At 39.7% G+C, this 23,532-nt stretch overlaps 1 protein-coding gene and 1 long non-coding RNA gene across 6 annotated transcripts; both read left to right on the plus strand.

Moving 5' to 3' along the window:
- The first annotated feature begins 865 nt into the window (after positions 1 to 865).
- On the plus strand, positions 866 to 12,994 carry LOC113591846 (uncharacterized). Of its 5 annotated transcripts, none has more exons than XM_081708673.1 (8): positions 866 to 1,010; positions 2,940 to 2,997; positions 3,447 to 3,773; positions 3,901 to 4,188; positions 4,324 to 4,599; positions 8,674 to 9,359; positions 11,685 to 11,941; positions 12,881 to 12,994. In XM_081708673.1, exons 2-6 carry the CDS (start codon positions 2,973 to 2,975, stop codon positions 8,943 to 8,945), a joined length of 1,188 nt encoding a protein of 395 aa, XP_081564799.1. In that variant the 5' UTR covers positions 866 to 1,010; positions 2,940 to 2,972; the 3' UTR covers positions 8,946 to 9,359; positions 11,685 to 11,941; positions 12,881 to 12,994. The 5 variants fall into 5 exon arrangements, with proteins under 5 accessions (XP_081564799.1, XP_081564848.1, XP_035382115.2 ...); XM_081708722.1 differs by having other exon boundaries at positions 8,674 to 9,182; positions 9,302 to 9,359; positions 11,685 to 12,991; XM_035526222.2 differs by having other exon boundaries at positions 8,674 to 8,960; positions 9,054 to 9,359; positions 11,685 to 12,991.
- A 310-nt stretch (positions 12,995 to 13,304) lies between these two features.
- Positions 13,305 to 20,638, plus strand: LOC145654135 (uncharacterized). Its single transcript, XR_014120412.1, has 3 exons — positions 13,305 to 13,842; positions 13,950 to 14,033; positions 17,732 to 20,638. It is a non-coding gene; the product is annotated as an uncharacterized LOC145654135 (long non-coding RNA).
- Positions 20,639 to 23,532: the final 2,894 nt, after the last annotated feature.

Genomic DNA, 23,532 nt, shown 5'->3' on the forward strand with positions numbered 1-23,532 from the left:
TACAAAACACAGTTTACTTGATTAATCTAGTTTACTTGCATCATTACATTAAACACAAGTGGTTATCTATTTAGACAGCTCTTTAAGCATTGTTCAAAATGTTTTTTTTCTATATAATGTTCCTCAGAAGTTTATTATAGAGCTTCACTGCCAGCTAAAACAGTGGCACTCAAGCTCAAGATTGTGAGGCAAACGTGCTAACCACCAAGCCACCATGCTGCCAATATAATAATAAGATTCATTATTCCTGTGTTCATTCTGTTCTCTGTACAGAAAACTGTAAACTGTTTAAGAAAGTGCTATACAAATAAAGTTTATTATTATTATTATTTTAAAGAGAAAATGGGATTTATTCTTTGTTCAGTGCAATAAATGTAACTTAAAAAAACAGATCTTTTTTTCTAGGTTCATTCTTGTCGTCTTGTCATCCCATCTACCTGTACTAATAGGCAATGTTTTGGTTGTAAATGATTTCTGTTTTGCAGTGGAAATTTAGAACAATGGCGCATAATCCCAAATTTTTCCATCTGTGTGAGTTTATGCATTATGCTCCTTGAACAGCCACTAGACACAAACAGTATGCCTTTAAAAACATGTTTTTAAAGTATGCCTTTAAAAACATGTTTCATGCATAAAAACGCTCATATGAAATTAAGGCACAATGTAAATGTAAATTAATGTAAATTAATTTGTACTTTGACTTTCAGTTAAAAAACACACACACATGAACAGATCTTTTAGAACTTAAAATCAAAACATAACTTTGGTCACTATTGTGACCGGCGGCACTGAATGGGTTAAAAAACAAACGGCTCAAGATCTCATCGAGATTCAGTAGAAACATTTTGCTGGATTTATGGACAGTTACTTATACTGTCCAGTGAGAAAGACGGACGCTCGAAAATGAATGGAACCGACTTCGTAGGAAAAGTGATTAGCAGATTTTAAACTTCATGCGTATTAACTCATTATCAAGGTGTTACATGTATTCTCATCAGTAAGCTTCACAGGTAGGTAAGGCCACGACGATTTTCATAAATCGATTAAATCCGACGTTTTTTCAGTCTTTCTAGAAACTTCCTGTTTTCAGAACCCTGATATCCATGTGTAAAGGGGCGGAAACTGCAAACAATTTTAACGGCTTCTGAAGGAATGCATAGTATATAATGGTACTATATCAATGGGTGGATTAGGGAATGAAGCTTGTTCTTTTGTCATTCAAACAAACATTTTAACCGTCAAGACAATTAATTGTAGCTCAAGTAAAGTTGCTGGGTAATCTTTTTTAGGTTGAAGCAGAAGTATTTGAGGACCAATCTAACTGGTTTTGACCAAAAGTAGGAAAGGCAGAGACAGTAAACTAACGACAAGAAACTTCATGTATGAGAGAGGTCGTTTAGGGCGAAATCAGTGAAACACTCGTATGTATGCACAAATCACAAGGGCATGCGCACATACCGCTTACATTTAAGTTAAACTTAAACTTGCACGTATACACAGCTTGCGTTTGCGCACGACACCTTACATTGTTTGTGCATATGTCAGCGCGTATGTGTAAAAAAAATCAGTGCAGTATTCTGTTGCAGTGAAATGACTTCCGGACGACACACACACACACACACACACACACACACACACACACACACACACACACACACACATACACACACACACACACACACACACACACACACACACACACACACACACACACACACAAGCATAGTTAAACTCTTATGTTTTGGCATCATTGAATGAACATGCAGGTGTAAGTTATTATACACAAATGTAGGTAGTAGGCTTTTTATGTGAAAGTGCTTTATATGTATACACAAGTGTTTCATATGTATGTGCTGTGACGGACGAGGGTTAAGCAGGATGCGGGGACTCGCGCCCTTGAGGGGGGGCTCTGTCACGGTACGCCCCTCCCCCCTCAAGTCTGTGCGCGCGTCTGTGTGCGTCTGTGTTGCCACGCCCTCTCGTGTCGTTCACCTGATCCCTGTTGTCTGTAATTGTCATGCGTGTTTAGAAGTCTTGTGTCGTATCGTCGAAGTTGTCGGTGTTTGATCCAATTAGTCTGTGTTAAGACGTGTATGTAACATGTACAATAAAACGTATGTTCAACGTGTCTCGTCCCCGCATCCTGCTTAACCCTCGTCCGTCACATGTGCAAATATGGTGCGCAAATGTTTCACTGTTTTCACCCTTAACGACCTTCCATATTTATGGGAGTACCTACATGAAATATATTTTAGCAGCAATAAGAATAAGTTTTCAATAAGTTTTTGATTGTTTGTTTTTACAATAGCATCATTTCTGTGTTCAGTTCTTTTTTTTACTCTCGGTTTCAAGAATTATGACACCATAATAAAGGAACAAATTTATTCCCAAGCACCATGGAACAAAACATAATGGAGGTTCCTAGGAATACTTAGATGATTAATTTAACGGTGGCGGCACAGAAGGAGCGAGAGGTGGGGTTGCTAGTAGCTGCTAGTAGGTGTTCTTTATTTTCCATAATCAGTGCACAAACTGCTCAACCCAAGAAACTCAAAAACGAAACAAAGAAGGTACGAGAGCTTGTCGTAGCTTCTTCCTTTAGTTCTCCAGTAGGCTATCCGCTTATGCGCAGCGCCTTCCCTACTGACCTGAGGGTTAACATAGGGGAAGGAAGAACCAAGGGACAGGTGCACATGGTTAGTAGGCCGGTGATTAGGAGCGGGGCAGGTGTTTAACGCGATCGTCCCCACGAGTGGGCGTGTTCCTCCGGCTGGGAGGCCGGCCACCCGTGACGATCAAAAATCATATCATAATTTGCTGTTTTCTTTGCCTGATACTTTGATATTTCTCTGCATAATATATAGCACTGAACTTAAAATATAAAATCTTCGTCCTTGGCTGTAACTGAATGGATGTAAATGTGCTGGTTTTCTCTTTAGACATGAAGAGCTACATGAACCCTCGTATTCTCCATGTTACTTCTGCAGATCTCTGTCAGTAAGTCCATCAAACTGAAGTCTGTCTTGTATCAGTACATGATGGTTCAATTAGAGAATACATGTTTTCTGCTTTCTAGATATCAGTTATTCTATATATATTATTAATGTTATTAATGGTATTTTTAGTAATGTTAATAGTTTTAATAGAAAGTCACACTCCATGTATCTGAATGTGTGTGTTGTGTAGGGGATTAATATCTGTGATGTTCAGGTTCTTCATGCTTCGTTTTTCTCCAGAATTTCTAGTATCAGCTTTCTGATCTTTACACTCATTTACACTCATCGTCGCTACTGCACAGGCACACGTGTACTATACAAGTTTGTTATAATAGAGTCACCTAGGTGTTATAAACATCATTACATACAGTAAAAATGGGGATAAAACCCCAGTCCAGATGCTGCTAAAGTGCCGTTTGTGTGTTGTCTAAGTGCTTTGATATTCTCCAGTTCTTCCTCAAGAGATTCCAAGGATTATAAAGGTGTATCTTCATGATGCTGCGACTCTCCCCTGTAATCAGACATGTTCTGATCAGGTTACATGGATTGGGTACCGTAGTCATGTTACATGGTTTGGGTACCCTAAAGCAGATGACATTCTGGCTCAGTGTGATCAGACATCATGTCAGTCAAAGGAGGGATTTCACATGTCCCATGATCAGTACCTGAAGGGAGATCTCTCCCTCACCATCACTGATGTTGATTACACTAAGACGGCCTGGTACACATGTGAGTGTGATCGTGTAAGGATCTGTGATATGAGTCTACATCTTGAGCGTAAGTAATCCTTTACTGGGACTGTCCTGTCCTTTTCAGATTTCAGATGAAACAGTGCAAAATGTTCATACAATAAATAAAAGAATCTATGTAAATACATTACATATATTTGTTTCTGTATGTCCAGCTCTTAGTTTGGCTATTCCTGTGAATAAAGGACAATCTCTCACCATGGATATGCCTGTGTTAAAACCAGTGGAGGTGTTTTTTACCAGTATTGGTGATGCCAGTTCAAACCGTGTCAGACTGTATATCATTGGCAGACCTACAATATATGACATTGGGAATGAGTATAAGAACAGAATGTCCTTCAGTTTCAGTCTGCAGCTGAGACAGCTAAAAGAGTCTGATAGTGGTGTTTACACCATACAGAATGCACAGAATGATGAAATCTTGGCAAGAGTGAATGTAAACGGTAGGACTTGGTTTGAGTTTACTGTCTCTCAGTGTAGACTGTTGTTCAGTCAAAGATTTCATAACTTCATAACATTTTTATAAAAAGTTAGTTTTTTTTTTAAGGGTTTATTGTCTTTGCTTGTTTTCCCTTCAGCTTCCAGTGTCCAGCCTGGAGAGACTATGACCCTGCAACTACCTTTACCTTTAATCATGTTTGTGTCATTTAACAAGTCTGATGAAATTTCAAACTCTGTCAGAATCTGTACAATCTCATGGTTTTATACTAAATGTATCTCTGAGTATGAGAGGACAGTGTTGCTAAGTTTGAGTCTGCAGCTGAAGGATTTGAAGGAGTCTGATAGTGGAATTTACACCATACGGGACATCTGGAATGATGACGTCATTGCTACATACACAGTGACTGTTAACGGTAGGTCTTGATTTGATGTTACTGCTTCTCAGTAAAAATTGAGGTGTAGCAATATGTGTTAGAATGTAAAAATTATTGATAATTGGAGCACTGCCCTAAATCTGGGGAAATTGTTAATGATCAATAAAGACTAGTTACTGAAGGTTAATCAACAATATCTCTGTCTCACACTAAGCAGAGTTCGAACATGTATGCAGAGATTGCTGGTTAGAAATGCCTCCTCAAATGACAAATTCAATTAATTTATAGGAAGTTTAATTAATATTAATCAATATCAAAGAGAACTATACACAATAAAGTATAATTCCCCCATCACCTCAAACTCCGTAAATAGTTTTAACCAAATGCTACCAGGCAAAAAAAACAAAACAAAACAAAACAAAATCCCCTTGGAAATAAGAACACTATACAAGGAATTCCTAACAAGGGAGCGGGCTCGAGAGAACTAATTATATGGGATGACTAACCTAATTCTATAGTTGGGATAATTATAGGGACAACAGATAGTGAACTGGCATGAACACAGACCAGGTAAGAGAAGAGAAGGCCTTACTTGGTTGTTGAGTTTCAGGTTCAGATGATGGGTGTTCGTGCCTAGAATGGGATTATACTGTGATTCTCAGATCCACAAAGAATCGCACGTAATTCCAAGATTTCCAATAGCACAGCAGGGACCCGGATGATACTCAGAACTTTCCATTGAATTTTGTAAGTTATACAAGGCACTGGTTTAGCCTGAATCTGCTCTATATCCGTATGAATCACTGAGGCCTCTGAAGATTTTCCTCAGGCGTCACTTTGGTGGCCATTCACTTCTGTAGGCCCATACAGGCTTCTCAGTTGAGGATTCAGTAATTGCCACTGGCCAAACTATATCTGACTCTATGAACAACGAACAGACAAACTATATCTAACTCTATGAACAACGATCAGACAAACTATATCTAACTCTATGAACAACGAACAGACAAACTATATCTAACTCTATGAACAACGATCAGACAAACTATATCTAACTCTATGAACAACGATCAGACAAACTATATCTAACTCTATGAACAATGATCAGACAAACTATATCTAACTATGAACAACGATCAGACAAACTATATCTAACTCTATGAACAACGAACAGACAAACTATATCTAACTCTATGAACAATGAACAGACAAACTATATCTAACTCTATGAACAACGATCAGACAAACTATATCTAACTCTATGAACAACAAACAGACAAACTATGCTTAACACAGTTCTTACTCTATATAAACTAGAGGGGTGTGACAAGCACAATAAAACAGATGCAGGCAAACGGACATTAAAACTGAAAAGATGACAAAGTAAGAAATAATAATCAAATAATCAAAACGATTCTTCTCATGAGAGGTTCTGGGCATTAAGTGTCCTAAATCTCCACTATTACTTCCACTTCTTCTTCAAAGAAAGCCCCGGAAAAGCTTTTTGTTTGTTTGTTTTTGCTACATCCAGATATTACTCTAAAAATATAGGAGGTGTTCAAAAAGGGGAGTTGGACTAACACTAGAAGCAACACAGATCATTAACATACTGATATCTAGGAGCACCGAGAGCCAGTCATTTGATGTGTTGTTTTCACCTACTTAGAGCCTCGGTGGTCAAAAGACTGCTGAGTCTTTACACACGAAAGCTGCTACTGACACATAACAATTGCTAGATGTTGTCTCTTGCAGGGCAGCACAGGGAAATAAACCAAAATTCAGAATGGTGAAATGTGCATGTCACATCAATAAATTGACACTATAAACTAATGTGGCTCTGTTAAGTTTTTCAAAGCGGGCACCCTGTGTTACTTTCTCCAGTATCTTCCCCGTTGTCCATTTTGTTTGTTTTCCTGTTGTATTTTCTGGTTTGTGTGAAGTTGTTAATGCAAAATACTGATTCAGCCTTGACTGTTAGTTAGTGTACTAATTAAGTTCTCTTCTTTAGTTGTGTGTTATTCTTTTGGCATTTATATGTACAATAGGATTTTTTTGCAAGTTTATTAGTTTTTTTAAATTCTATATTAATTATATACTAAAGATACTGGCTTCACACTAATAGTTGCACATCCAGTGGGCAATATTGTGCCTTTGTGCCAGGCATTTCGTGTTGTGGAGAGATGTTTGAGCGACAATAGCCATGTGTTATGACCCTCTCTTAATACACAGCTTAGTTGCTGTCAGGAGCGGCTGCCATCCTGGTGTACCTGTTGTCATGGTTTCCCTGTTGTCCGTTTTCCTGCACTTCCTGGTTCTGCTCCTTAGTTTCAGTTTCACCACCCCTGGTCTGTTCCTTTATTCCAGTCCGTGTTTTGGTTCTCCCTGTTCCCATGTTCACCTGAGTCTGTTCTGTGATTGTCTTGGTTATTTTAGCCCTGGGTTTTGTCCTCTAGGTTGTTGGTTATTTGGTAAGTCATGTGTGTCTGTCCTGTTTCTATTCTGCTCACCGCATTGTCGTCACCCGTGCTTTTCGTTTGTCTAGTTCATGTGTTGTTCTACCTCGTTATCTTCCCCTCACCCCTGTTCATTTTGTCCTTTGTGATTGTATTTCCCTTGTTAATAAACTGCCCCTGCACACGCATTCTGCCTTGTGCTTGTTCCAATAGGAAATGTTACAGGTGCAATCTTTGAGCATTTCCACAGACAAGTTGCTTACATGTCTATAGCATAACAACAACAACAACAACAACAACAACAACAACAATAATAATGATAATAATAATAATAGTAATAATAATGATAGTAATAATAACAACAACAATAATAACAACAACAACAATAATAATAATAACAATAATAATAATAGTAATAATAACAATAATAATAATAGTAATAATAACAATAATAATAAGAATCATCATCATGCAGGTTATATGTATAACCCAAGATGTTTAGCTATAGTCCCACTCTGCACTCTCTCCCTTTCATGACACTTTCCCTTTGCTTAGCCACCAATTCCATCCATGACTCATGGTCTGATTACATTGACTTTTATCGCATAGTACCATTATCCCATTATGCCTTTGCCCTGCAGACAACACTGGGCTATGCCCCCAGTTTATAAACCTGAGATTAATCCACCCAATCATATGTTTTTGTTTTTAAATGAGGATTCAGTGGTCAAATCTTTGCCTATTTTTAATGGGCTGCATGTTCTATTTTCATATTTTAATAATGTTGGTTAACTGGTTTTATGATACTTAATGATATTGTTCCTCTCAAATTCAGGTCAATGCATGCAGTAGTATTAGTAAATATTACCAGTTGTAACGCGGGGTTAGGCAGGAGTGAAGCCGTGTAGTCGAAAATTATTTATTAACATAAAACGCAGAGACAGAACTTTCCAATATAACCCAATAACAACAAACAACAAAACACCCAACAAACACTCAGTAACAAAAGATGAAACTAGGGCACAACAGGACACAAAACAGAGCAACTTACAATAAGAAAACAAATAATCAAACAAAAGTAAAGCCAAGCTACATGTTCAAAGTTCAAAGTTCAAAGAGGCTGCTCTACTGCTGGATTTGTCCACCACAGAGCCAGTGATGATCACATTTAATGGGATTGGTGACACCAGTCGGAATGCTGTCCCAATCTGTAACATCACTGGGCGTGAAATTCAGTGTAACACTGAATATGAGAAGAAAGTCTTGTTCACTTTCAGTCTGCAGCTGAAGGAGCTGAATGTCTCTGATAGTGGCATTTACATCATACGGGACACCAAGAATAATGAAGTCATTGCAATGTACATCGTCACAGTCACTGTTAACAGTAGGCCATAATTTAATTTTAATTTCTGTCATTGCAGACTGCTCTTCAGTCAGGCATGTGCTTTAATAAGCTCTATCAAACAGACATTATTGATGATTTTATTAAAAAAAACTTATTAGCCATTCATGCTATTTGTGTTAAAAATAAATATTTCATTGATGTTTGTTATTTCTGACAGTGGTCAGATCCAAGTAAATGTTTAGATTTTCTGGGTTGAAAACAGAATAAAGTTACAGTGCTATTTGTTTGTGACTAAACCCTGTGTTTGTTCTGCAGGTGTTTCTCGAGTATCACAGAGTGTAGAGGTGAAGCTTAATGAGAATGCAACTCTCACCTGTAATAAGATGTGTTCTGGTCTGGTCATATGGACTGTGTTCCATAAACCAGGTGACATTCTGGCTCAGTGTAATCAGACATCATGTCAGTCAAAGGAGGGATTTCACATGTCCCATGATCAGTACCTGAAGGGAAATCTCTCCCTCACCATCACTGGTGTTGATTACACTAAGAGGGCTGTGAGTGTGATGGTACTGACCTCTGTGATGTGAGACTGCAGCTGGAGCGTAAGTGTTTTAATCCTTTATTACATCTGTTTTGCAACAACATGTTTGTTTCTAAATGTCTTTTTATGTCTTTTCTTGGATCTTTCCATCAAGCGCGCATTGCCCACATTTGTGTGAAGCTTGGAGATTCTCTCACCCTGGATGTCCCCATCCCAGAGAAAGTGGAAGTACTTTTGAACCGGACCGGAGATAACAGGACCCGACCAGACTCTGTCAGACTGTGTGAGATTGAAGGGCGTAAACCTTATTGTACCTCTGAGTATGAGAAGAGAGTGTCATTCAATTTCAGTCTGCAGGTGAAGGATCTGAAGGAATCTGATAGTGGAATTTACATCATACAGGACACCGAGAATAATGAAGTCATTGTTACATACAATGTCACCACAGTCACAGCTGGGGGTAAGACTTGATTTCAGTGTATTGTCACTAAATGCTGATGCGCTTTCAGAATCTTAAAACCTATTTGTTAGCGATGGTATCATATGATTTGAGAGTGGAATATAATTAGGAAGATATTGTAATTAATTACAGACTTCTCAGCCAGTTGCATTATTCATCTTACACATTTAAATCAAGTGCAGCGGCTACACAAAGCATGTTGAAGTAGTGACGAGCATTTACATGTTACAAGACAAAGCTGCTTATGTGTCATGTGGAAACATGAGAAAATATTTGGAATATTTGTAAACCAAATTAGGTGGAAACAGACAATAGTAGTCATAACCGAGCATGGGAAATACAATAAAATGGTGCATCTAAGATGTTCTCAAGCATTCAGTGTAAATATTGTGAGGTTTACACCTCTCCTGTCCTCTTCTCATCTGCTAGTTAAGATCGATCTGGATCTTACATATATGCCTTCATCTAAAGAGGCTGTAGGGTTGTATTATAAAAGGTATCAGTATTCATATGCATCTATGGTCATAACTATGTGCTATATCCATTACCTTCTGCAATTACTGTACATGAATGCCTTTTGTTTACTGCTAATGCAGTTATAATACCAAGTTGTGGTGGGTTTTACACATTGTGCTGATAATAGATGTGATCCTCTGTGCTTTATTGGCGAAGTCTTTAGTTTGTTTGAAATTATCGACACTTTGCCTTGTGTTCCCTCATTCACATGGAACACCATTTCCCAGTGACCAACCTCCCACCATCATTCAGTGTGAAGTGTGCAAGGCATGAAATCACCAAAAAGCTGTAACCAGCTAGCAGGCTGTCAGTATAATCAGTGAGGTGCCCTGACATACTGCGCCACCTGGTGGACACTCCAGGTGAACTTCCTAGATGTACTTAGTTGCTGACAAAATAAACCTACACACGTCCCTCTGAAGTCAGTTTAAAAATATTCTTCCTTTTCCCAACATGCCTGAAATCTGCCATATCTACTCAAAAGCTCAGGAACATGTATGTAGGTGTAATATGATTAACATTTTGAAATAGCAGGAAAAAGAGATGTAGAGTATTTTAGACTGGTTTACATGAAGGTAGCACAGCATGCAAACTAGGAATACAGACTGGTTTTATGTGATAGTGACACACAGTAACATCTAGGAATCTTCATTTTTATGACCTGTTTAATAGCAGGACAACTTTTCATTTTATTTCTAAAATACCTCACAGACTGTTTCAAAGATGTCAACTGGCCACAAACGACCAGTAGTTTGGACACCCCTGTCATAAATGAATCTAAATGTAGATGAGGTGGAGCAGGGAAGGGACAACTGGAAATGGGTTTGAACTACACCACTGGGAGAGTAAGAGAAGCAAGGAAAATGAGTTCTGCAGAAGGTGAAGGAGCCCAGTACACTAGACCAGTCCAGGGATCAGACCAGGGTCACACTAGTCTGGGACCTCATCTCTACGCTTCTCTCTGGAAACACAGCAGCAAAGGAGTAAAACAACAGACAAATAACTGTAAGACAGATGACAAACATGCAGGGACGCTGCCTGCAACAGGAGGAGATTTCTCCTCTTAATAAACAACTGATGGAGAGGGAAACTCTCCGCAGAATAAGCAATGAAACACAGAGGAGACTGTCCCTCACAGAACAGGCAAGAAAGACACCAGGAGATTCCTGTTGGGAACGTTCCTCTTTCCTCCCTCTGGTGGTGGATGACTGCCATTACAAGCCACCTGTTACAACAGCACAAGTACAAGATACTAATATGATGTAGCGCTACATTTATATCATAGTGACAGTCTATGGATGTGAATGGAAATGGAGCTCAGGATGTGTTATGACTTTATTTTTATTATTATAATAATAATTATTGTTGTTGTTATTACTCTTTGCACTATAGTTGTGTGATGATCATATTAATAACAATATTTTATCACTTATTGGAAATATAAATATACAGTATACTTTTGGTAAATGTTCATAAACATTATGTACTGTTATACACCATATAAGGGGTATTACATGTTAGGTAGTGATTGTGCACACTCCTAATGGAACTGAATTAAAGTTTAATTATGATAGTTAGCTACTATGCCTTCCCATCTTTCTCTAATTTAACTGTTCCTGGTAGCATCCCAAAGAAACATTCTGTAGCCTGAGATATCAACAAACTACCTACACTAGAGGGTTTTACCTGTATTCAACACTAAGGGCTTTTTGTGCAGTTCTCTTCTGGAATTAAATACTAACTCAGGAGTGTTAATTACTATTCTGGAGTGTTTGTAAACCCTCCTAATGTTTTGTATTCTGTGCTTAGGTCGGCAGGTGGAATCTGACACAGACACTGAGGAGAAGGAGCCAGAGAAGACTGACATGAGAGTGCAGACAGTGGTGCTGCCACTGGTCATACTGGTCATACTGGTGTCTGCAGTGGTGGTGCTGCTCCGAAAGAAATTACATTATTGTTTGTCATGTATGAAGGTTCAATTAAATTAATGTGTAGAGCAAGAGATGAATGAGGAAAACCACCCAGTGGAGGCTCCATTCTGAAATCCTGATTCATCAAATAATGAGGTAAAAGCTGGGGGCAGTGGTAGCTCAGTGATTAAGGTACTTGACTTGTAGTCAGAAGGTTGCTGGTTCAAGTTACCAGTGTTGAGCCCCTGAGCAAGGCCCTTAACTCTCAATTGCTCAAGTTGTACTTACTCATAAAAGTCACTTTGGATAAAACAAAAACACTCTTGAATCCTGATTCATCAAATAATGAATCACTGTTCTCATCAAATCCTGAAATGTTCACATGTTCCAACTCCTTCACTGGACTGAATCACAGAACTGCTTTTCTTGTATTTTTTTTTTTTTCTGTGCCAGTGTTACACTTCTTGTTCTTGCTAGGGTTTTCCTTTTCATGGAGGGGTGGTTGTGTATTTGTTATAATGAGTAAATTTAACATCCCTGTATTTACTATGTGCCAGTTTGACACATGGCATAAAGCTTACTTGATCTCAGTGCCTGACATTTTTACTGTTGATCTTCGCTCTGCTTTGAAACGGGAGCTTAAAAGTAGTTTAGAAACCCAATTATGTTGTCTGTATTAAACATGTTTAGTTTGTATGACCAATGTTGGTCATTATTGCTTTGGCTCGTGTGTTTGCATTAGTGCACTTTTATGTTTGGTTTTGCTTTCGTTCTTTTCATTAAGTGCTTCAGTTGGAGACTTTTATGTTTGGTTTCGCTTTTGTTTCTTTCATTAAGTGCTTCAGTTGGAGACTTGCATTTGCTTCTCTTTATTTCATTTATTAGCCACATTCTATAGAGGTGACAATAAGGCACTTTGTTAACTGTGTTTTAAGTGTTATACAAATAAAGTTATATAATAATAATAATAATAATCACACCTGTAGTTACCAGGGTCATTGGAAAGAGATGATCACAGCTACACTGCATTTTATTTTTGGCCACTTCAGTGATGTTTCACAAATGAAACATTATTTCCTTCTGTGTTCTCTTTAGGCTGCTTCCATAAGAAATGATGCACAATCTCAAGTAATACAGGTCTCAGTGGAAGCTCTGTACAGCTAGCTGCAAAGGGAAAGTTCTCTGTTGTGTGGAATAAAAATGCAATTTGGTTAATGGCTGGTGTTTATGAATTATTGTTTATACTATATTTTTTAAGTGAAAATATAGTGTTCACATTTTAATATAGGATAAACAATGCCTGAAAATAAGAAAACAATACTTCCCTAGTATTGTTTTCATATTTTAAATCTAGATATTATAACATTCATATACTTTCACACATTTTAATGAAATAAATTGAATTTAAATTAAATGAATGGAAATTATACAGATCTGGTTCAGAATCTATCCAAATCTGAAATAAAAGCAGAAACCCGTGACCTCTTGTCACGATCAGTCCCTTCCATGTTCCATGTTTTCCCTGTCATGTTTATTTCTGTTCCATAGTTTCATTTTGTCCTCACATTGTTTGATTGTGTACACCTGTCCCTCGTTTCTAGTTCATGTATTTAAACCCTGCTGTGTGGCTGTTCATTGTTTGTTTGTTTCATTTTGAATTAATGTTTGATGGTTGTTTCTTTGCACTTCGTGTTTCCTAGCCTGCTTGTAATGTTTCCTCGTACTCTCCGTGTCGGCTCTGTGACCCTGGACCGTGTTAACGACTCTGATTTTGGATTTCCCCTATTATATCTCGCTCCTCTCAGCACATGCATCCGCCTCCTTAGCGCTCGGCATTACAGAATGAACAGCCCAACGAGGACGCAGCGAGAGAGTGAGACTCTGGGAGGCGGTTTTGCTGGGACGAAACTTCGGCTGTTTCTACACAGTCCGAGTTCGTTACATCTCAGCGCCACCAAACCAGAGACAGCAAATGCCCTGGCGCTGCGGGTACACGGCATCTCGTCGCTCCCGGGAAAAGCAAAATCATGTTTATTTTGATGACGACGAGATCACAGGTAAGCGCCAAGAGACTGCCCGTCTTGACCAATAACTGCCAATCTTCTCTGTGGCCAGCCTTCACGGAGCCACGGTTCACCCAGATTCTGCCCAAATTCCTGGCTAGGTGACCTGTGACCTCTCTGGCAAGGAGGCGGGACTATGGTGAAAGAGGGTCCGCTGTTTCGACATGTTAAGAAGCCATGTGCACGTGAGCATGCATGTCAAGTAGCTGTTTCATGCTGTTGGACTGGATTTTGAAAATCTTGTATCTGTGTAATTGTTTACTTTTAATCTGATTGAGATTGCATGCAAAAATCCAACAGACATTAGCAGAATGTCAGTTTCATTGTCTTCTGCGTTTCTAATGGTTTTCTGCATTTTTAAAAATCTCCCACTAATGTATATTAACTACATGTTTAAGAATAATATTAAATTCAGTCAATTTTATTTGTTAATTGAATAGTTAATTTAACCAAGTCATTTATACACAGGAAACCAAACTGTTTGAGTAGTTGTTTGTGAAATATCAAAATAGTGTATCATTTGAGTGTCATTACCAACAAGTTTTATTCACTTTCTTAAATTGGTGCCCATTCACTGTGTGCAACATAATGCAGAATAAGTCAGTGCTCATTCATTTTTGAAGTACAAAGCAGAATAACTGACTTAAAATACAATATAAGTCCGTACTCACTCACATTGTGAAGTATAACAGAATATTAAACAGTGCTTCTTCTCTTTTGAAACTACAAGTGATTATGAACACACAGCATAAATAATTAAAACAGGAATAAAAAACTATGTACAAGTATGAACAGTGGGGTGGTCAGCAGATCACTGACCCTGTCCAGCATCTCATCTCTTCCATCTAGTGCTCCACGGTCTTCCCCGCTGCCGCTGTGCAGAAGTGCACCCCACGACACCTGCTGCAGCCAACCTCTTTAGTTTTAGGTTGGCCACACTGCTTGCAAGCATAGTGTTCATGCTTGCGTCGTTTCGTGGGGAGGGAGCTGCTAATTTGGCCCATTAAATCTCAGTTTTACAGTACATTCCTGACGTAGGTAGATGGGGAATAAAAGCCAGGTAAAGAGAGTGTAAAACGTCTGAAAAACCAATGGAAGGGAAAATTCCTTTGCCGGCGATACTTGCCGCACGCCGTAAGAAGCGACAGCAGTGCGAAGTGTATCGGTGACGAGCTGGCAACGGGAGAGCCAACGAAAAATGGAGGATCCCATTGGAACAGGCCAATGGCACTCTGCTGACTTTGCACAAGAATTTGGAACAGGCCAATGAGAGGACGCAGGCCTTTTAGAACCACTTGGAACAGTTTGGAACAACACTGGAACAGATGCCATGTGCCCTCATTTTAAAAATAAGAAAAAATGCTAATGAGCTGCTCAAATAATTTAACTAATTCAGTTATTGTGAATCAATATATTTCCTGATGTTTCTCATGGTACGCCGCCACCCAGCAGGAGGGTGATCATTCTCGCGCGCACACACACACACACCCCTACACCTGCCCAGGTCCCACTCTCCTTTCTAGTAGTATGACACACACCTGTTCCTTGTTTCATCCTACTGTCAGCACTGTACATTGCCAGTCTACAGTGCTGTCACCAGTGCCTGTTCTTCAAGCACTCTCCGCTGCTGTTCTTGAGTTTTTGCTGCTGCATCGTTTAGGCTTTTGTTTTGTGTGTATGCTCGAATTGAGCGGTTAATGAAGAAAATGATAGATAGCAAAGATTCTCTCGACCTTCCCTCTCCTCTCACTCCCTCTGTGCTGCCACAGTCACAATGTTCAACTCAAAACATATTTAAACTAGTGGAAACATAAAATATGTCAAATGAATTATATTTTACATATTGGTACTGAAATCACACCTTGGTTTTAGCCGAGGTGTTTTACTTGGTTAAAAAAAAAAAAGTACAGGAATTTTACTGTCCTTTCAGTGGAATTGTAATTACTGGTGGTATGAATACTAAGAACCGATACAGTCTTCAGGATGCAATCAACATCATCATATGACGGTGATATGTCAAATAGGTCTGATGACAGTAGTGAATCAGATTATTTAGATGATGTACCACAACCTATCAACCCCAGGCAGCAAAATACAACAATCCAAGCCAACAAAAGAAATATTGGAGAATGAACACTTTGCTTGAGTTACCGATTGAATGACTGAATTTGCAGTGTACAAAAATCTGAAAATTAATATTAACCATGATGACTACTGTCATCTGTCCTGTTTGAACTAGAAATATTGATTGGCCTTTACCTGCACTCAGTCTTTACTAAATGCAGGGAATTTGTGCGTCAGTGGATGACAATGGCACACAACCATGGCGTGTCTACATTTTATTGACAGCACTGATTTGTTGAACAGACAAGAAAAGGATTAGTACTGAAATCTGTCTGTGGCTTGATATGTTTGTCACAACTTTACTGATGATCAAATGGTGCCCTTGAGAGGGACACAAAGCCCAATAATATGTAAAGAGCAAGCTCCACCTTTTGGGATTGAAGATTTGATACTGCTGCTCCTCCTCGGGAATCATTTGTGATTTTCTTGTCTAGGAATGTGGCACTGTTCTTACTTGGCAAGCTGTGCAAAACACTCCCATCAAACCAATCTACCAAGTATTTTCTGACACATATCTGACTACTAGTGAGGTATAAGATCAGTTTTAAATTACTGATTCTCAATTACTGTATCAGGCTCTGCATAGGTTTTATGCTCCCTGCCCCAAATACATCTCCCATCAACCTTATCCCACCAGCACACTTGTCACTCCAAACAGCCGCATGAACCACAGCCAACTTCTATGGTCAGTGTCTCCTGATTATTAACTGTGTGCACCTGTTCCTCTGTCTATTTAACCTGTCATGTTTTACTCTCTCATTGCAAAAATATTGCCATGGTGTTTCTTGTGCATACTGAGCATTAAATATATTGGCCTTCCTAATATATTTATTGTAAATTCCTCTGGAGTTTGCCTTTGTTTCAGCCCATTTTAGTTTGTTTGCTTACTTGGACTTGGACTTGGATTAACAGTATTTTTTTTTCTCGTTTGCCCGATTTAGTACTGTTCTTTCCCTCTCTGGCTTCTGACCTGTTTCTTTTTTTCTAAGTGCCTTCCCCTAATAAACCTGAACAGATCGATGTTATCTGCGATTGTCTGAACTCCATCTGTTGTGTCCCAACAGGGAAGTACTGGAACATATTCATGAACTTCTAGTGCCTTATGTTGGTGGGGAGACTATTGAGGTCCTCAAATCAGGGTATCTTCCTGAAGATGAAATTGAAGTGGAAGAGTGATTGCGTTTTTGACTCTCGGATCCGTAACCTCTGGAATAGTTGGGAAGAGTCTTCCCCTTGCATTAGACTTTCAGATTCTTTGACCTCATTTAAAAAACACTTCAAACTCACTTGTTTGAAGCCTTAGTCTTTCACATGGGATGATTATAGTAGTTAGTTTGCTGTGTGCTTTCATTTCTTGTAACTTTTCAAGTTTACAGAAATTAGTAGTGTTGTCTTATGTTTAAATAAAACTGACAGAAAAAAAACAGTATTTTTGATTTTTTTTATGGTATAGTTGTATCCACTTAAGATGAAGTTGGAACTTAGTCAAATGTGTAAATCTCCAAAGAGTCTGAAAGCTTTCTGTGTGTGTGTGTTTTAGGGGACACCGGAAACATAAAGCAAGAACATCAACTTTGGAAAAGTTCTTAATAGTTTGGAAAGAGAATAGTTTAATTTTTTGTTTTAAAATAATTTCATTTTAAAGCTTAAGTTTACTGTTGATGTATTCAAATAATATGGTGTATTTAATGTATTTAAATGATATTTTTATTCATATGGAAGTTTAAATCTATGTTTAACATATAGGCTGCTTGTATAGGGCCTGTTCCACTTCCCGGCGTGAGAGATGTCACCCGTCATGAGCCTGTTCCCGGTGCAGCGGATCCACCCCCCGGTATGAGAGGCGACACCCGGCCGGATCCAGCCCCTGGCGCGAGAGACGCGGCCCGGCCGGATCCAGCTTCCCATGAGAGATGCCACCTGTCCCAACCAAGTCCCGGAGAGACGCTGTTCATCCTGAGCCTATTCCCGGCTTAGTGGCGGCCTCCTGGCCTATCCTTGCCACCCAAGAGGTCTCTCAATCTGTTCTTGTTCCCTGTGTCAGGTCTGTGCCTGTAGGTGCACCCCTGGATCTCCCTGCAGCACCGCTGACCAATGTAGCCACGCCTCCAGACCCTGCAGTGTTGCTGAGCAGCACAACCCCGTCCGCTCCTGGAGTGGAGGAAGCCACTGCACAAGTCCCAGCGCCACGTGCCAGGCCTGTCCCCGTGATCGCTCCTCGAGACTCCCCTGTGGCCCCTGTAGCTGCTACAGGTGTGCCTCCAAAGACATTTTGGACTCCCTCAGCCACGCCTCGTGGCGTGCCAGTGACCTTTGAGGCCCCTCCATCAACCTCCCGGACCCATACGAATGCTTTGGTTATGCCGGGAGTCACTTTTGACACTCCTCTGCTCCCTGAGGCTGCTGCGCCAGCCCCCGTTACTGCTCCCATGTCTGCTTCAGTGTCTCCAGCTCCTGTGTTGCCTGCTCCTGTTCCCAGTTGCGTCTCTGCTTCTGTCTGTACATCCATGTGTGTTTGTTTCAGCCTGTGAAACCCGTTACCCTGCCGTGTGGCATTAGTGTTTCCTTGCCCGACCCTGTGCCGGCATCTGTGCTAATCGTATACTTTGTTCCTGTTCCTGTGTCGGTCATGCTGGATATGTTCACCTCTGTCTTCGCTTTTGTTTCTGTCCCTGTTTCCACATCTGTGCCTGCTGCCAGAATGTCCCCTCCCCTCCCCTCTCCTGACTCTACACCCACCTCCTGTTCCAGACATATTACTGGTCCGCCTGTTTTTCCCCTTCCTACTTCTGTCCCTAGGTCTGCCCTGACTCCTATTCTGGCCCAGGGTTTAGCGTGGAATCCCATATGTGCCCCAGGCCCTGCCACTAAGCCTGGCTATAGTCCTGCCCCTGGACCTGGTCCTTCTTTGTTCACTCCAGGTGTTTCCCCATCTGCTTCCTGTTCTGTCTGTTTCGGTGTTCCGTCTTGCGCAACACAGTGTTGCGTGCATTAGTGGGGGGCTCTGTCATGAGTGGCTGCCATCCTGGTGTCCCTGTTGTCATGGTTTCCCTGCACTTCCTGGTTCCGCTTCTTAGTTTAGTTTTCGCCGCCCCTCGTCTGTTCATTCCAGCCTGTGTTTTGGTTCTCCCTGTTCCCATGTTCACCTGAGTCTGTTCTGTGCCTGATTGTCTTGGTTATTTAAGCCCTGGGTTTTGTCCTCTAGGTTGTTGGTTATTTGGTAAGTCATTCTGATTCTGTCCTGTTTCAATTCTGCTCACTGCATTGTCGTCACCTGTGCGTTTCGTTTGTCTAGTTCATGTGTTCTACCTCGGTGTCTTCCCCTCACCCCTGTTCATTTTGCACTTTGTGATTATTTTCTTTGTTAATAAACCGCCCCTGCACATGCATTCCGCTTGTTGTGATAGGAAACGTACAGGGCTAAACAAGGCTACGCATGAAACAGGCAAAACAGAAATGAGTAATAAGGACCAGGATAAAGAAAAGGGAAACAAACACCACTACTAATGGGAAGGCAAGCATGACACCAGTGGATAAAGAGAGATGTTGAGAAGAGAATGCAGAGGCAGAATGTAACTGAAAAGATGCGATAAGAACACACATACACAATAAACACCAAAGGCACTCACATGCAACAATCTAGTGCAGCGTGCTACAAACAATCATTGATAACAGGTACATATAAGCACAATTACAAAACATAAACCCCTACAATGACCGACAACATGGTACAACACACAGAGGCTTAAATACAAACATGGAAATAACAAAGAATAAGGTGCAGGTGTGTTTAACACCTGTGGCAACAAACAAGGAGGAACACAATCAATGGAAGACAGTAAATAATAAATTACACTGCATGTGACAGGCTGTACCATGTGATCAGTGGGAAGGGGAGCGTACCGTGACACATGCCCGTTATTTATATATGAAGGATCTGTTGGTTTTGTTAAATGAGAAGATTAGGGATACTAGGGCTGTCTGTTATAACAATTTAGTTATGGAGAATAAGTATAATCCAAGGTTTTTGTTTCAAACTGTTGACACCTTTGTAAATGGAACAAAGACAAATTCTACCACTCACAACACTGAATGTGAGCAGTTTTGATTTTCTTGTCAATAAGATCCTTGCTAGTAGAGCTAATATTTTACCTGGTAGCCCTGGTCCTAGACTCTTGGATCAGTTTAGTGCAATTTCTGTCAAGGAGTTAATGGAGGTGCCATCTGCCATCTGCAACCCTGCTCAAATTCTTATTTTACTTGCTGCTTTCTTGAAAACGGTATTTGTCACGATCAGTCCCTTCCATGTTCCATATTTAGCATGTCATGTACCCTTCCATAGTTTCGTTTTGTCCTCACATTGTTTGATTGCGTATACCTGTCCCTCATTTCGAGTTCATGTATTTAAACCCTGTTGTGTGCCTTGGTCAGGGCGCGTTTCATTGTTTGTTTGGAGGTTTGACTGTTTGTTTCATTAAGTCAAATAATGTTTGATTTTTTTGATGGTTGTTTCTTTGTACTCCGTGTCTTTGTGTTTATCTTAGCCTTTGTGTTTCCTAGCCTTAGTTATAGCCTGCTCCCCTAGTTTGCCTTTGTGTGTTTTTGTTTTGTAATGTATCCCAGTACTCTCCTTGTTGGCTCTGTGACCCAGGACTGCCTAAATGACCCTGATTTGTTCCTATTAAATTGCTCCTCTCAGCACATGCGTCCACCTCCTTACTGCTCAACGTTACAGTATTGCGGTCATTAGCCCCTTGTTTATGAGAAATGGTGAGCTTATCTCTTCTCATAGGCCCTATTCCCAGCTGTCTTAACCCATGACATAATTGACATATATGACACATACCTTTTAAATGGTCTGGAAGGTTCCTTATACAGTTTTGAAGTCCCTAAGTGACACAACCAACATCCTGGATACAATTATGTGACAATTTGTGAATTTGTGTACTTCAGTTACAAAATGATCGTATTCTTGGTTTGTACACGAGAAAAACAGCTAATTTAAATTGTCTGTTTTTGTTTTTAAAGGTATGTTTCAACTAGGGCTGGACGAAATGGCAGAATCTTAAAATATCCCACATAAAATATTTCACATTAGTTAATATTGATATATCACTATATAAATCATTATTTCTGTCAAGATGAAAGGTTCGTTTTTGCTCTCAAGTGAGACGTGAAGATATCATAAGGTTAATTTTGGTTTAAACATTTATTTTCTGCCTGAAGTTGAACATGATGAATGTACTGTAGAACATTTTACATCCGTATTTCACATAAATAATCTTAATTCTGACCAGTCAAAATCTTCTAGTGTTCAGACGAACAAAAACAAAATGGAAACTAAATTTATTGTTCAATTCCAAATAAATAATAGGTAACAAGACACTGAGACCCAGGTTCATGCCTTCATCACCTCCCGTCTTGACTATTGTAACTCCCTCTTCTTTGACATCCCAAACAAAACCATCTGCTCACTTCAATATGTCCAAAACTTAGCTGTGAGAATTCTCCTTCATATAAGGAAATCAGTCCCCATCACCCCTAGTCGACACCAGTTACACTGGCTCCCCATCCCTGAACACATTCAGTTTAAAATCCTCCTCCTTACATTCAAAGCTCTACACGGTCTTCCACCTCCCTACCTAGCTGAACTCCTACATTGATGCTGTCCCACCCGTACACGTCGGTCCTCTGATGCAGGTCTTCTTTCCATCCCCAAGTTTAGATTGGTCTCTGTAGAAGGCAGAACCTTTGGTGTCATGGCCCCAAAATTATGGAACAATTTACCTCAATCTCTTCATCTCTGCTCTTCACTTTTGTCTTTCAAATCTCAATCTAAAGCACACCTTTTTTTCCTCATCATTTCTCATAACTTCTCTTCCTATTCGTATTTGTTAATTAATGTGTTAATTGTGTCATTTATTTTTATTTATTTATTTATTTTTGGTAAAGTGACCTTCAGTCTGTGAAAGGTGCTATATAAATTAAACCTATTATTATTATTATTATTATTATTATTATTATTATTATTAATAATAATAATACAAATTTTTAAGTCCTTAATTCTAAAATGTTAGAATCTTAAATCTAAAACTAAAATCTTCTCTGCAGTCAGACGTGTTCTGGTCAGATCACATGGACTGAGTTCAATAAAACACAAAATATTCTGGCTCAGTGTAATCAGACATCATGCCAATCTTTGGAGGGATTTGAGATGTTCTGTGAGCAGTACCAAAGAAGAGATTACTCCCTCACTATTACTAGAGCTGATTACAGTAAAAAGGCCTGATACATATGTCAGTGTGATGGTACAGACCTCTGTGATGTGAGACTGTAAATTAAATGTAAGTGTTTTAATGCTTTATCAAGTCTGTTCTACCCAGTTTATATCTTGTATGTTTATATCAAGGAAAAGCACTTAGAGATGCAAAATGTTCAACTCCAGCTTGTTTTTCTCCACAGCCTACCATAAGTTTATTACCATGAAGTCTGAAGAAACTCTACTGCTGGATTTGTCCACCACAGAGCCAGTGGAGGTGACATTTAATGGGATTGGTGACACCAGTCGGAATGCTGTCCCAATCTGTAACATCACTGGGCGTGAAATTCAGTGTAACACTGAATATGAGAAGAAAGTCTTGTTCACTTTCAGTCTGCAGCTGAAGGAGCTGAATGTCTCTGATAGTGGCATTTACATCATACGGGACATCAAGAATGATGAAGTCATTGCTATGTACATCGTCACAGTCACTGTTAACAGTAGGCCATAATTTAATTTTAATTTCTGTCATTGCAGACTGCTCTTCAGTCAGGCATGTGCTTTAATAAGCTCTATCAAACAGACATTATTGATGATTTTATTTAGAAAGTTAGCCATTTATATTATTTGTGTTAAAAATAAATATTTCATTGATGTTTGTTATTTCTGACAGTGGTCAGATCCATGTAAATATTTAGATTTTCAGGGTTGAAAACAAGATGTTTGTGCTGTTTGTGTGTGACAACCCTGTGTTTGCTCTGCAGGTGTTTCTCGAGTATCATGGAGTGTAAAGGTGAAGCTTAATGAAAATGCAACTCTCACCTGTAATCAGACATGTTCTGGTCTGGTCACATGGACTGTGTTCCATAAACCATGTGCCATTCTGGCTCAGTGTAATCAGACATCATGTCAGTCAAAGCAGGGATTTCACATGTCCCATGATCAGTACCTGAAGGGAGATCTCTCCCTCACCATCACTGGTGTTGATTACGCTAAAAGGACCTCGTACACCTGTGAGTGTGATGGTACTGACCTCTGTGATGTGAGACTGCAGCTGGAGTGTAAGTGTTTTAATCCTTTATTACATCTGTTTTACAACAACATGTTTGTTTCTAAGTGTCTTTTTATATATTTGCTTAGATCTTTCCATCAAGCCCGCATTGACTAAATCAGTGTGAAGCCTGGAGAATCTCTCACACTGGATGTCCCCATCCCAGAGAAAGTGGAGGTGCTTTTGAACCGGACCGGTGATAACAGGACCTGACCAGACTCTGTCAGACTGTGTGAGATTGATGGGTATA

This window comes from Electrophorus electricus, chromosome 1 (assembly GCF_041902795.1).
Source record: "Electrophorus electricus isolate QZ-2024a chromosome 1, ASM4190279v1, whole genome shotgun sequence".
NCBI classification, from domain to species: Eukaryota; Metazoa; Chordata; class Actinopteri; order Gymnotiformes; family Gymnotidae; genus Electrophorus; species Electrophorus electricus.

What these genes read in the sequence shown, in the direction of transcription:
- LOC113591846 (XM_081708673.1), top strand. Translation starts at nt 2,973, where the DNA reads ATGTTACTTCTGCAGATCTCTGTCA. An exon ending in TATGAGTCTACATCTTGAGC is followed by an intron (nt 3,774 to 3,900) that starts GTAAGTAATCCT and finishes CTGTATGTCCAG; the next exon opens with CTCTTAGTTTGGCTATTCCT. An exon ending in GGCAAGAGTGAATGTAAACG is followed by an intron (nt 4,189 to 4,323) that starts GTAGGACTTGGT and finishes TTTTCCCTTCAG; the next exon opens with CTTCCAGTGTCCAGCCTGGA.